We start from the raw sequence: 15161 nt of genomic DNA, 5'->3' as shown, positions 1-15161 counted from the left end.
CCGAGACAGTGTTTTGCTCGTGTGAGAGGTCAGAGGGCGGAAACGCGTGTTCTGTTTTCAAAAGGCAGCTGAACGAACCCGGAGAACCTCCTGGCTTTTTGCTGTAGTGCTTTCGGGTGAGACGGTGAAAGCTAAGCATTCACCAGGTTAAATAATGATTCGATCTGGAAGCAACCTCGCCTCCGTTGTAGCACTGCTTGCAAGACATGGAAACAAGTCGGCGAAGAGCATTATATACAGCAGTATCAGACACAAGCACAGGTGAGACTTTGCCATTTTACGGTTGTACTGCCGTGGATAATATAGGATTGGATTATATAACGCAGTGTCAAGGCATTGAAAAGCAACTATCCTGGTTCTAGAAATATATGTGCAGGCACGTTATTTTCTATTTTGTTCTAAAGGGAAAGTTCTAAGTTTGCAGGGTTTTTTTTTTCCGTGACTATGACTTTCATTACACTAATTAAAGAAGACAGTATTTATGCACGGTTGGACCGAGACGTTAGCACATGTAAAGGCAGACAAACAGGTGATAGTAGAAAATGGAGGAACTGGATGTGAAGTGCCCCACGTTACTATAACAGGTTTAGTAAGCAGTGGGCTACCTTCATTCTGGCTTCAAGCCAAGGTGAAAGTTCAGTTTTGTATTGTCCTATTCTCGTTGAAACGTACATTTCAGGGTCACTAGGGATAAGATCTTTGATTGTCTGATAAGCCCGCTTGTTTACTGAGATTCGTTCCGTGTTTAAAGTTCAGGACAGGGAATCTAATCCTTACTCACTTACTTTGCTGAATAATAAATTAATAATAAAAACAGAACCCAGGGTTTCCAGATTAATTTGTCTTGGATCATTAGGGCAGTTGGTCGCTTACTGTATATCAACAGTGATTTAATATTTTGGCTGTGGCACAATGTGATGTAACGACATAATAACTCCTTGGGTAGTAATTATACTGCATGTATTATTTAGTATAATAAAGTACTATTTTTTTAATGCAGAGCCGTTACATAGAGTTACTGTCTTTATAAAACTAAAATCTGCTACTCATTGTGTGTAGTATGTGGCCACATCCTGAAATTTGAAGGTATTCTCCACTTGTTGATTCCTGTCAATGATGACCATTTCTAGGACAATCAGGTATTCAGTCAGCCTGTAAGGGAGGTAACTTAAGTGATTTCAAGTAAATGATAATAATTGCTTACACTTATATAGCGCTTTTCTGGACACTCCACTCAAAGCACTTTACAGGTAATGGGGAATCCCCTCCACAACCCCCAATGTGCAGCATCCACCTGGGTGATGCGACAGCAGCCATAGTGCACCAGAACGCTCACCACACATCAGCTATCAGTGTTTACAGTATAGTGTCCCCGTCACTATACTGGGGCATTAGGACCAACATGGACCGCAGGGTGAGCACCCCCTGCTGGCCCCACTAACACCTCTTCCAGCAGCATCCTTAGTTTTTCCCAGGAGGTCTCCCATCCAGGTACTAATCAGGCTCACACCTGCTGAGCTTCAGTGTGTTGCCAGTTGTGAGTTGCAGGGTGATATGGCTGCTGGTCATAAATCCCCAATCCCCAATCATGTCTCTCTTATACAGACTTTAACACATCTATTTTAATGGTAGACCATATAATATATAGCATGTGGTCATTTTACATTAAGCTCCTGGTGTTCTAATGACTTTCTTAACTCGGGTGTTTAAGTTTTAATCAGTGTATTCTAGTTATTCCATCTATAAGTGAATCTGTACGTGCTGATTGGATTATCCAGAATTTCAAATATTTCTCAGTCGGAACACTTGAAAGCTAAAAGGATATCATTATATAATCAAAGGATTATGTGGTTGAATTGTACATTTTTAGAAAGATCTGTCATATATTTTGGTGCTCACTAGTGTCCAACTACTGAAACTGCTCAGTTTGAGGTAAGTCAAATAAATACTTGGAGAAAACTGGATTGTCTTGTCACTCTCAGGGTCAACGCATCATGTTCAGTTGGCACATGGTAATTACTAGAGGAAATGGGAGCTGTATTTGTCTCCACCAATGCAGAGATTAGGTCTTAAGCTGCTTGTTTGAAATATAACTCTTGGTGAAACTGGCCATTAAGCTTAGGTGTAACATGAATAGGTAAAAGAAAACATTGTTAAATAGTGCTGTGTTTAACACAGTACAACAATATGTAGACCTATAATGTTGTGACTGCTTAAAGGAAAAGAATGCAGTATACTTATCTGTACTGGAAAGAAAAGGTTCTTTCTTTAAAGATAATGATTGGCGTTGTAAAAGGTATTAGATAGCCTTTGAGCCATGAGAACTAAATCTATTGCAACGTTTAAGCAACCTTAAGAAACTGGTGTAATTGCAAACACTCACGTTATGCAGGCAGATCTGTTTCCACATTCATTTATTGTTGCTCTGTGAAAAATGGGGATCGCTAAAAGAAATGCATGTGGTCTCCTTAGATTCCTGACTGTTTTCTAGGATCTTTTCATTTATTTTCAATTTGCAAAGCAAAGAATTATGACTGGCTTCTAACAGTATTTGTCGAATGGTGAAAGCCACTGATGGCTGTTATCTGCAAACATATTCAGAGTCTATAGTGAAACGTAAACCAGAGGACACAATTGAAAACCATACGATAGTGCATAGTGTGGGAGGCTTTCCCTTTACCCAAAGAGATGTGGGAGTAGGGAACAAGCTGCTGCCCAGCCATGTTGTTATGTTGTTGAAGCTGTTACCCTGGGTTCTTTCAACAACCAGCAGGGTATCAGTTAACTACTGACTTATTAAACGGTCTCCTCTTGTCTGTATCTTTTCTTATGTTCCTTCTATTAAGTTGACATCGGATGTTTCTCATAAAGAGAAAGCCACCATCAAATGACGTTCCAGGAATTTGTGATTGGGAGGAAGTTCTGAATTAACACAGGCTTTAGTACCTTTATGAAAAAGCACTGTTGGGGAAAATATTGGTGATTTTTCATTGTCTCCTCTTGGCACTTCAGGTGGAAGGATTAAGTAAATGAGTCATTGAGAATAATAAAGGGGTACTGTTCTGTTAACAGGCAATAAGAATGAGTTAAGCACCATGCTTTTTTTTTTCTTCAGTCTGAAACAGGGTTGACAGCTAATTCATTCCCAGGTGTTAAGCCGACATCATTTCTGCTTGTGGTAAAGAGATAAAATTCCAAAGATGCCGCTGGCTTTCAGAAAACTGTAATATTCCTCCGAAACATGATGACAGCAGGTGAACGGCGAAGGCCCAGCTCCTCAGTGCTGGTTTCCGTGTGTTGCAGGACCTGTGATGTGGCGGTGGTTGGAGGTGGCATTGTGGGGCTGGCCACTGCGCGGGAGCTCATCCTGAGGCACCCCGCTCTGAGCTTCGTCGTCCTGGAGAAGGAGAAGGAACTGGGTAGAGTGCCTTGCAGAGTTACTGGGATAGGGCGTCCACTCTCTGCCCGCGGCGCTGCTCTCGGGGTTGGAGGGGAGCCTGGGGGCACGGTGGGGGGGGGTTGGTATGTTCTATAGTCGGATTGTTTAAATAGCTGTTCTGTGACAGCTTTGCGCTGTGGAGAACTGGGATGCTGTGCGTGTGTGCTGGGGTGCACTCTCCTGTGGGCAAAGACTGGAGACGCTGAACAAATACACACAGGCCTTCCACACAAACAGTCCCATCATGGGCACAGATGATGGTTCCACTGAACTGGCATGGCGTCTGCTGGCATGTACTGTCACTGCCCAAAGGGAAGAGGAAATGTTTTCAAATGGTCACGTCCATTTCACCAAATACTCTGTTATCACTGTGATAGAAGATCGTTCTGTTCTAGTTATACCAGATACAGCTGAATCACAGGAGTGCTGTTTACTCTGAAAACAAACCATGTAGCTTCTAGCATTCATGTTTTGGGTACAAAATATGCCGTATTGTAGCCAAAATTCCGACACGAGTGTTTTGCAGGTTCACTGTTTTCTCATGTCTTTCAGCATTTCACCAGAGTGGACACAACAGTGGGGTGATCCACAGTGGGATTTACTACAAGCCGGGGTCTCTGAAGGCTAAGCTTTGTGTGCGAGGCGCTACTTTGACATATGAATACTGTGAGAAGAAGGGCGTGCCCTACAGGCAGTGTGGCAAGGTGGGCACCAGACTGGGGGAGGGTATAACGTGTGATAGGGGAAGAGCTGTTGAATGCGGCAAGGTATTATCTGTCTTTGCTTTTGTTAGTGCTGAATGTTCTTCAGAATTTAAAAGGAAGGATTTGATTCAGTGCTAATGTACAACTCCTCGTACACCAGTTCCACCTACCCCTTGCAACATTTGAATGCTCAGATCTAAATTATGAAACAGGAAAGCGTATTTCAACATTCTGTAAGCCTGTAGGTTTTCCTGAAAAACACTGAGTTTGCAAGGTTGGTGTGCTGGATGGATTTAGTCTACGGTCTGAAGAGAACGAGTTCAGGTTGTCTGTTCATGCTGTGAATTGTTAAAGGACTCCTCATGCTGTAGGATGAGTTCCAGGCCTGAGTAACCAACAGGATTATTAAGAGAACTGATGCTTTTCTAGATGTCGACGCATCCTTTAATACAGTGGTTCAAGTAGGTAGCTGCATCAGCAAAAACCTCTCCCTTTAATACAGTGTCCTTCTAAAGGGGTCTTGTTCAGTCCTTGCCTTATAAATGGTGGTAAATATAGAAAACATCTAAGGATAGATCACATTTTTTGCCTGCTTAATCAAATGAAGTAACTGAAGTATATAGTCGAGTCATGCTTGCATAAATTTGTAATGGGGAAAATGCCTGCAAACTTGAACTTCATAATTGTCCTGGTTTCTTAATGTTGTGGTTTCCTATGACTATTTCAGAGTATAGAACTTGCCATGTTTCTGTCGAGCTTATGGCATGTGTACGTCGGTGAAAAGCCATGTAATTCTGTGTGTTTCCATTACTATCGTAAAAGAAGAATCTTGTACCTCATGTGTCATAGAACTGACACGGGGAGAGACGGAATCTTTGTGAAGTTCCGTCTTTCCCAAGTAGTGTTGCACTGACTGCTCTTGCCCTGCTGGCAGCTGATTGTGGCAGTGGAGCAGGAGGAGATCCCACGCCTGCAGGCTCTGTATGAACGCGGCCAGCAGAACAACGTGCGTGACCTCAGGCTGATTGACGCCAAGGAAATCCGCGAGAGGGAGCCCTACTGCAGGGTAAGAGAGCAGCATGCCTGGCCTCTGTTAGTGTAAATCACATGAAGGGCATTTCTCCGTGAAACACCATTGATTGCTATGGAAGACCCATAAATCCGACCACCAATACGGTTTGAATCAGTGTTGCTGGGCTACTCAACTGCAGATCAATAACGCTGAATAAAACCACTACTGCCACTGAAATTATATGATCTTCATTCAATAGCTGGATGTAATGCACAGTTCAACTAAATTACACAAAAAGCCCACTATAACTCATCTAAAACATTGGATATTAATTATGTAAGAAGGAAGAAGGTTTTTTTTTCTGTATTAACAACAATCTTTTGCTGGAGTTATCATTCGAGATCATTTCACAGATTGTAATTTCAGAATACAGAAAAACTTGTGGGGATTTAAAACTGTACATTTCAGCACTTCTTAATGTCTTGGATTTATTTATATAGATGTGGGAAAATGGAAGCAGTAGTCAAGACTAAGTAGGAAATATGCTTTTTTGTTGTTGTCCAGAAGTATTTGTTATTGTTAAGTTAAACGTTTGTTGTTTAAGGTGGGTCCTTTTTGTACTTGTTGGTTTGAAATACAATTTTATGATTGCCTTTTGATTTATTGTTAAGTAATGCAGCCCAGTGTCGTCCCAGGTAGTTCTTACTGAATTCTCATGAACGTGTCAATTATCGGTGAAGTGTGTTTGGTCTGCTGCTCAGGGTCTTATGGCTCTGGACTCGCCCTACACTGGCATTGTTGACTGGCGACTGATGGCACTGAGCTATGCCAAGGACTTCCAGGAAATGGGTGGTGCCGTGGTTACCGAGTTCGAGGCAGCAGACATCGCCACGGTGACGGAGAGTCCTGCTGGCAGTATTGAAGGTATCTGAAATTTCCCGTGAGCTTTTTTAGAATTTAAGCATCTTATTTTTACAAAGTGCAATGAGTTTCTTATTTATTAATAACCGCTCCGAACAGCATTTTAGTTCTGTTTCAGCAGTGGTCACTAGACTAGACAGTACTGAAAACTGGACAAGGCTTTTAGGTTTTAAAAAAACTATTCTTGTAAAAAGTTACAGTGGATAATTCTTGAATATTTCAGGAATGAAGTATCCTATTGCCATCAGAAGTTCAAAGGTAAGCCCCCTTTCCCTCGGTCTTCATCTAAAGGTGGTGTGTCGTAGGAGGGTGAGCCCTCTTTAGTGCTCCTGTTCTGGGCAGTGGCGGTTTGCTTTGCGGTGCTGCTTCTCTTCGCTCCAGCTCTTTCCTAAGCCCGCTGTCCCCCTGCGTTGTGGCCACAGGGAGAAGAGGTGCAGTGCCGCTATGTGCTGACCTGCGGAGGCCTGTACTCCGATCGGCTCTCCCAGATCTCCGGCTGCAGCCCCGAGCCCCGCATCGTCCCCTTCCGGGGGGACTACCTGGTCCTCAAGCCCGAGAAGCACTACCTTGTCAAAGGCAACATCTACCCGGTGAGTCCAGTGTTCACGTCTGGTTTAATGGATGACCAGCTCATCTAGCCCTGCTGACACCTGGCAGCAGCTGAGTTACATACCGTTGAGCACAACTTATAACAGCTGGCCAGCTTGCTTATCTAGCGATTGCCATCTCTGTAGCATGTACTGAGCATTGCCTCACGGGCGGGCTCTGTGGGGGTAAATTTATTGTCTTGCTTCCACAAACTCCTCTTTTAGCTGATCTCAAAGTGGCTGTGGTCCCAGCTTAGTCTGCCCCGGCATTGTGTGTACAGGTCCCGGACCCCCGGTTCCCCTTCCTGGGGGTCCACTTCACCCCGCGGATGGACGGCAGTGTCTGGCTTGGGCCCAACGCTGTTCTTGCCTTCAAACGAGAGGGCTACCGAATCTACGACTTCAACACCCAAGACTTTGCTGACGCAGTCAGCTTCAGGTACCAGCAGCAGCTTCGCTAACGGTATTGCTCTCCCTGTGCACCATTTAGAAAAATAGGGTTGTATTTAATCACATACAGAATAGATAGTTGTTATACTCTGAAGGGACCTATGTCTGTTAGGAGATAACACTTAGGCCCTCAAGAAGTGTTGTACTGTTTTGTACATTCCCAGCTGGCTTAAGTTTCTCCACGGTCTTTTCTTTTGAGTGGGGGTGTAACTCATGTATCCTACACTTGATTCAGTCACATGAAAGGGACCAGGGTCTTGGCTAATTAGGGGTCTTGGTTAATTGTCCAAGGCTGACCTAACTGCCTAACTTTCTGACCTTGTTTACACCTTACATGGTAACCAACTGCTACTGACCAATCATGAATGTATGTTTTTGTATGGAAATTTTGCTCATTTTCAAGAGCAAAGGCCTGTTGCTGTCTTTAGGAAACTGAGGGAGAGACGAGGTTAACCTGTTAATTTCGTCTATCTTTCTTTATTTACTGCAATAATGAAGTCTCCGGCAAGGTTTACCAGAGTCATGTGGTTTACTTAGAAAAGGGTCAACCAACTGTTACGTTTATTGTGTGAATAAACAGTAAATGCAGGTTGGCTTTATATTAAATAAAAATAATGGGATAGTTCATTTTATTTCTGGAGATAAACTCTTTGCAACTCACAATGAAACAACATGGAAGAATATGGTCTCAACATTCCTCATCACTAACTGTTCAGAGTTGGAGAACTGGAGGCTGATCCTCCAGCAACTCCAGCACAGAAAGTCTGAAATTGACTCCAGCACATCGGAGGTGGAGAAATTGTATTTTTAGGTATTCTCTCTCTTTCAGGGGCTTATGGAAACTGGTGTTCAGGAATATAGCATATGGATTGGGGGAAATGTACAGAGGAGTTTTTGTCAGTGCGCAGGTGAAAATGCTGCAAAAATATATCCCAGAGCTGACTGCTAATGATGTTCTCAGGTGAGGATCTTCCAGCTTTAGAAAATTTAATTTAATCACCTGTCCAGAAAAAAAATATCATTTTTATTGCATGCTTTTGCTTTGTTTAATGTCTCCTTGTTAGCATGATTTTTTTTTCATAATAAGATTGACTTATTGAGTCATGGTTAAATAAAAAATTATACCTTCTATGCATTTGTAAATTCCAACTTTAGGATTAGGACAAAGCAGAAAGAAAGTTTTGTGAGTAAAGGTTTCAAACTTTGAAGCCACTTTGATTCTTTTTGCAGTTTCTAAGCTTTCCTTTACATGGGGTAAGAATCAGATTCAAGAACAGGAGAAACTTCTTTACACAAAGGGTTGTGGGAGTATGGGACAAGCTACCCAGCCACATTGTCGAAGCCAATCAGCATACAACTGGATGAGATCCTCAGATCAATCAGCTACTAGCTAGCAAACGAGCTAGGAGGGCGAAAGGCCTCCTCTCGTTTGTACCTGTTCTAATGTTCTTATTGTTTCGGAACATGTGCCTAGATGTCGCTGTTGGAACAGGCCGGGCTGCTGAGTAACTGCGCGGTGTCGTGCTTTTCGTTTGCCAGGGGTCCTGCGGGTGTGCGCGCACAGGCGCTTGACCGTGATGGGAACCTGGTGGACGACTTTGTGTTCGACGGGGGCATCGGAGACCTGGGCAGTCGCGTTCTCCACGTGCGCAACGCCCCCTCGCCCGCTGCCACCTCCTCCCTCGCGATCGGGGAGATGATCGCTGACGAGGTGGAGAGCAGGTTCAACCTGTAGAGGGGGTGCCGCCCCTCCCCGCTGGTCCCGCAGCTCAGTCCCAAGCCCTCTCTGAAACCCCCTTACCTTGGAGACGCCTGCACGGATCTCTGTCTCTACACTGCACTGTAGTGTCGGGGCCAGTGGCCCTGCTGGGACTGAGAGCTGCAGTTAGTGTGTGGTGGGTGCAGTCGTGGACATTGGCATCTGCAGAGTGCCCATGTAAGCCTGAATTTCTGAAGCTGAGAAACTTGGAAACCTCGCCGACAAATGAGGAGAACTTGCTTCAGAAGTGATGGGGAGTAAAGTGTGCACTTGAAAACTCGGCCTTACTGAGAATCTTATTATACAAATAGCTACATAACATCAGAAAAGTGTATAAACCCATACGAAGCCCTCCCTTTTTAATTCTTTATTTGCTTTAACCTAATCACTATTAATAAGAGGAAAAAAATATTTTTAAAAACAAATAAGGACATTAAGTGGCACCTTACCATTTTTAAAAGCTGTTTTTTTCAGTGCCCCATTGCCTTGGGCAGAGGACTGTTCAGTTTCATCCCACCTCAGAGTAAATGTAGCACTGTTTCCAGTCAGCCACAACTCACAGCTCATAGATGTCTTACTATTGAGCTTTCTTGAGTGCAGAGCACTGTTATCCTTGAACTAACTTTTGAAGCTAGTTTGTTGATGCAAAGTCTTTGAACAGCCCACAAACCTTTACGAGAAAAAGAAGAGCAAAGGCCAGACAACTGCTAAAATAAGATCTCTAAAATAATGTATGGATCAGTCTTGAAGATGTTTTGGATCTTGCACAGGAAAGTGCTGAACTAAATCTGTAGCTCCTTACTCTTGTTAATAGTTAATGTTTTAATGAAGCTAGTACCTTTCCTGTTTGTTACAGGCTGGTAAAAACTTGACAGTGAGAGGGGAAAAGTTGGTTAAGTGCCTCAGTGCTCTTTTATTCTTTTCTTTCTGGGCTTCCTCACCGAACCCTGGTACGTGTTGTCTCTTGCCCTACTCCCGGCTACCTCAAGCACCAGCTAACAGGAAGCACGTATAAGTAGATAGGAGCATGAAGTAATGAAGAGTTACATGAAAATGTTGGAAACATCATTTTTTGTTTGTAAACTCATGATTTTGTGATTATTTCTCTGTAGTGTCTGTACAGGTTATCTTAAATTATACATATATTTTAGACAACATTACCTTACCATATTGCCCCAGTTGTGCATTGCACCCTTTAGCCTGTCTAAAGTTTAGTTTTAATGAAGAGTCACCAATTGCTTTTTGTTACAGATTTAGGATAGCCTACAATGGTTTTTTTTAGAGATAACCCTGACCAACTAATGTCAGCCTTTCAGTTGCCTGAGCTCCTCCACGTGGGGAGTCCACGTCACTGCTGCCTGGCGACGTGACTGATGCTCGAACCTGCAATGCTTGAAACTTAAAATATTGCATCACCATCCCAGACATAGAGATCGACCTGTTCTTGACATTGTGCCTTTACCAGCTGAGCCACTCAGGACCTCCTGAAGATAAGACTTTACAATATACCCACGTCCTAATCAAAGTGAAGCCCTGGGCTTAAGAGAAAAGGTTTGGCGTTCTATTCCCACGGGATCTGGTGAGAATTCGCACAAGATGTGGTGAGAACCTTGGTGAGCTCCCCTCCTCCCCTCCCCCCAAAGTTGCACTGCCTTCCTTTTGTTTAACTCTGGGGTTCGCAGTCTGGGGTCTCAAGACCACTTTAGGCTTACAGAAGCTGTCCAGGGGCTACTATAGACTCATAATTGCTCAAGAAAAAGAGGCTGTAGATTCTAATCTTTGTCTGGCACATTTATTAATTGGGCGAATTTATTTTATACATGCCATCTGATCACTGTTGGGTGTTATTTAATCTGTTCATCCTCAGCAGATGTTGAGTAATGCAGATCTTCTTACCACAAGACCATGTACCAGTAGTTTCAAATCTTTGTTCTACTCTAGAGATGTTTTTTTTTATTATCTGATCTGCAATGTTTACAGTAGATCTACTGAGATGCAGTTGTGATTTTTATCATTTCAAATATATATACGAATTTCAGTTTATTATACCAACTTTGAAAATATCCCCGAGAGCCTCAATTCTAACTAAGAACTATCATTACATGTTTTGTTTGTGATAAAGAATGTATAGATATACTTACTTTTTAAGGATTGTGAAAGTACAGTATTTTTTCATGTCTGGACACTTTAAGAATTCTTGTGATGCTGTAGCATTAGCTGAAGGTCATTAAATTATTATTCTTTTACTGAAAAGTAGAAGCAAGTGTGGTTGTATGGCTTCATCTCCTAGAAATTAACTTCTTTCTTCTCTTTTTGAAGGATAAAATGCACATCCTCAGTAATTCGAACACACTGTTAGTCATCAGCTGTGCAAAGGTTTGCAAAGATGGTCATCTTAATAATGCACTCCAGGAGCTGATTAGAAAACTGGGATTTTGAAACGCTTTTTGATCCATGTTTATGTCTGGATTCTGAAGTCCCCCTTAAAATACTGTATATTCTGGATATTTTTCTAAGAAACGCGGGGGGAAAAAAACACCTAATTTTGAATGAAAACACTGAATGAGTGCATTGTGTTTAGGGGAATTGTATCTTGTATTTAACTGTATCTAACACCCTTGTAGAACTTGGAAACTGATTTTCATTATTTGGATTCCCTTTTAGAATTTATTCATATTCAATTTTTTTAAAATATAGGGCACATTTTTTACATATTGATGCACAATGGCAATGCTGCAGTCCAAGTCTTACATTAGAAAGTCATTGAGTTAGACAGAGTTGTTTATCTTTTAAATATAAAACAGTTTTATTGTTCAATTTATTGAAAGTCATATGATCTTATAAACATTACATCCCACATTTGGTCAGATGATTTAAAATTACCAAAACATTTTTCAATGATAAAGAATCATAATTAGCCATTCAACATTACACAATTTAATCATAGCAAGGACAGTAAAAGATAAAGACTGCTTAATTGCTGTCATGCCAACATGAATACAGACTGGGAGAAAATTTTGCATCTCATTCTGCAAAAGTTGCAGAATGAGATGTTCTGCTTCAGCAAAGGACAAACTAGTCCAAAGTAACTAAGAAGCTGGCTTGTTGGGGGACAGGCCACATCCTGAAAGGCAGAAGGTGACCATTCTGTGTCCAGTGGCACCAACACAAGAAATTTCAGGTATGCTGTAAATTACCCGTACGTGAGCAGAACACCAACACCTCATGGCCATGAGAGTAATATTGCTGTTGAGGGGTAACATTGACAGCTAAGAGGTGATCTGGATGAAGAATCTCAGAAATGGTGGCAGAGAGGGTGGTGGAGTATATTACTCACTGATCTCTATCATTTTGGCCTTGACAGGTCTGTATATTGAAAGGTTGTAGTGAACACGATACTGGCTATTGTTGCTCATGCCAACAGATATGGCTGAGGAGGTGTGATGTGGGGAGTTACCTCCTTGAGCATGATCTGCCTTCGGTGCACACTGAGGAGAACCTTACTGCTCAGCAGTACAGTGACAAGGGCCTTGAGCAGATGGGTTTATTGTTCCTTACTGCAGATGTCAGAGTCTTGATTTTCTTGTACGACAATGCAAGACCACACAATGCTAGGGTTACAAGGGCATTAATGTAAAAAACAATGTAGGTTTTAGTGTAATATAAGATAGGTGCTATATAGGTTTAGATTTTATTGTATAAATGCTATACTTTTATAGGACGCCCACACAAATTATTAATATGGGAATATGGAACCGTCAGCAAGTGTTTGAGGCGAGACACTCATTCTGTCCACGTGGTGGCAGTGTTATACCTAATATACTTATAACTTGCAATCTTTTAGTAGCAAAGAGTACACTACTAACTAGCAAATCTCCTTTCAATACTTGGTAATTATATTACTTGATATGGCACTAACAATTTTCACATCTTACATACAAAACACTGGCAGGATAATAAAACACTTTTCAAGATATTTGAGCATGCCATCAGTAATACCCAACAAGATTTTTTATTAATACACTACTTTCCCGTCTGCGTCTTCGTTTATGTGTGGGTGTGAGAAATGAAAATAGCTGGTTATTCTTCCCTTTTTATTTTGATTCGTCATGTAATCGTTTGCCTAATTTTGGGAAGGTGTTCGGTGGGGAAAAAGAGGCTCCTTTCTTAGGAGAATGATTACGGTTACGGTTAGTTGACTCACATCTACAACAACATGTTTTTCAGTGTCGGGTATCAGGTGGCGACTTCTGGTATAGTAAAGCCTGTTCTATATTCACCTCCAACAAATCTCCTTTCAATATTAGATACTGGCGCCATTTTAATTTTAACAAATAGGCGCTGACTATTCTATTGTCATTTATTAAACGAAGTGGGGAAACTCTCGGGGAGCTGGCTAATTCCTCTCGACCTCTCCGGCGGTCCCTCCCTCTCTCGCCCCCCCTCCCACTGACGCATGCGAGGAAAGTGTGAAGCGGCGACGCTGGGAACGCTAGTGAGCGCCCGAGATTTTCCAGACATGGATCCGCACTCACAGACGGGAAGCTGTGCCTCCGGAGTCGGGGAGTAACAACAACAACAACACCGATTACAGCGCAGCCTTGCTCTGGCGGCGGCGGTGGGGGCACGGGGGACAGCGGGAAATGAAACACGCTGCGTGCGGGAGTTTGTTTTTGGGGTGCACGGTCGGCCGAGGCGGAGAAAAATGACAGTTTGTTACACAAACCGGACTGAAGAAACTCTTCCCTTTCGGAATTGAATGAAGAGTCTCCTGTCACCGCTGCCTGTGTTGCTCGGAGTGCACCTAGCTAAGGCCACATACATGCAGAAATGCCCGTGTAGTGCCGAGGGACGCAGGAAGGGGCTTCTGTGGCCAAAGCAGACGTAGGAGCAAAAGCCGAGAATAAGATGTAGTAACTTTTTTTTTTTGCCTTGTGTTTTTTTCAGAAAATGGCATCTCGTTAAAAATTGCTTTCTGGTTTTGCAGCCTTCACGTTTAAAAGTGCCACTGCGGGGGGGGAAAAGGCAACAAACTAGCCACAGTAAGAGCTGGGGGTCCTTTCACTAGCTACCCGTAGGATACAACAGAGAATAAAGCTATTTTATATATGTAAAAGATATTAAAAGCTTTGAATTCCGTTCTCATTTCGTCCGTTCACGGATCCCCGCTATTGGCTACATCTTGGGATTTATTTTTTTTGCAAACAAGTTTATTTCAAGCAACTTCATTTTTTTCCCCAGAGTGTGCTGTGCTTCAGTTTTCTAGATCTTTTTTTTTTTTTTGCCTTTGCTGGGACTGTCCGACCCACCCACTGAAGGAGCAGCCGGGGCCGATGCGGGCAGTCCAGCCCCGGCCATGGCAACGCGAGGAGCCGCATCGTCCGCAGCCATGCAGCCGCAGCAAATATACGACTTTTCCAGTGAAGAGAACAGCCACAAATGGAGAGGCCTCTTCGTGCTAGCTCTGCGAAAGGTAAGAAATGGGAGCCATAGGGGGGGTAATGTGTAATAATACTAAAGTCAACGCGTTTGGGGGGCTGTTTTGAGATTGGCAATAGGTGTGGATGTGGAAAGCCTCTCATTTCTAGCACTTTGGCGTGCCTTAATACACCCGTAGTTACAATATTAATAATTTCCCGTTGACCGCATATTTTTAATTCAAACCGGGGGCTATATCTGGCCTTCAGTGATGAGAGTAACAGCACGTTACCTGCTTAGAAACGGCTCTTCTCCTCTCTCTCTTGACGTGCTGTTAACGTGCGCAGGAAGTCTCGCCTTTTCCCTACTCACGCAGCGGCGGCGCGCGGAGCTGGGGCTCTGGGTCGGAACCTCACCTCTCCCGAGGTGCTGTACAGCGTCGTGTTCACATCACGCCCGACCGCTCCGGGGGTTCGGGGACTGAACGTAGCCGTACAAGGATCAAGTGCAGTTATAATGCACGTTAAGTGTCCGTTGAAGGGGGTTCGGGAATAACACCTTGATTGTCGTGAAGCAGAAACGGCTACTGACTGGGGGACTCCTCATGGACGGTTATGTGGGTTCGCAGGCATACTGAGTTAATCGGCAGCCCAGGGACCGGTTCGGATCAGCCGGGGTGCCGCCATTCGTCTGTCATTAGTAAAATACTTTCATGTTTATAGGTAATCTGCTGCTCTGTTATGCTGCCTTCAAACTTGTGACTTCTGTGGATGGATCAGTCTGACTTGTTTGAAGTTTTAGGGCAGCTTTTTTTTTTTAAACGCGTGCGCATTAAAAGTGATTCACCAACGCTGTGCTGGAACACCTGAAC

The 15161-nt window shown here is 43.1% G+C and overlaps 2 protein-coding genes across 3 annotated transcripts in view; both read left to right on the top strand.

Moving 5' to 3' along the window:
• The first annotated feature begins 36 nt into the window (after positions 1 to 36).
• l2hgdh (L-2-hydroxyglutarate dehydrogenase) lies at positions 37 to 11125 on the top strand. 2 transcript variants are annotated; one of them, XR_015941645.1, is made up of 11 exons: positions 37 to 261; positions 3304 to 3419; positions 3992 to 4143; positions 5078 to 5209; positions 5917 to 6079; positions 6300 to 6334; positions 6499 to 6666; positions 6945 to 7102; positions 7943 to 8074; positions 8653 to 10485; positions 10516 to 11125. XR_015941645.1 is itself a non-coding variant. In XM_088648266.1 (10 exons), the coding sequence occupies exons 1-10, from the start codon at positions 155 to 157 to the stop codon at positions 8846 to 8848; spliced, it is 1359 nt and encodes a 452-aa protein (XP_088504392.1). In that variant the 5' UTR covers positions 37 to 154; the 3' UTR covers positions 8849 to 11125. The 2 variants fall into 2 exon arrangements, 1 of the variants encoding a protein (XP_088504392.1); XM_088648266.1 differs by having other exon boundaries at positions 8653 to 11125.
• Positions 11126 to 13110: 1985 nt separating this feature from the next.
• sos2 (son of sevenless homolog 2 (Drosophila)) overlaps positions 13111 to 15161 on the top strand; it is a 53574-nt gene continuing 51523 nt past the window's right edge. The window contains exon 1 of the mRNA XM_088648262.1: positions 13111 to 14345. Within this exon, the coding sequence (XP_088504388.1) occupies positions 14229 to 14345 (117 nt within the window). The 5' untranslated portion in view covers positions 13111 to 14228. The remainder of the gene's footprint in view (positions 14346 to 15161) is intronic.

This window comes from Lepisosteus platostomus, chromosome 10, assembly GCF_059453375.1.
Source record: "Lepisosteus platostomus isolate fLepPlt1 chromosome 10, fLepPlt1.hap1, whole genome shotgun sequence".
Taxonomy (NCBI): Eukaryota; Metazoa; Chordata; class Actinopteri; order Semionotiformes; family Lepisosteidae; genus Lepisosteus; species Lepisosteus platostomus.
This window is presented reverse-complemented; position numbering and strand designations above follow the sequence as displayed.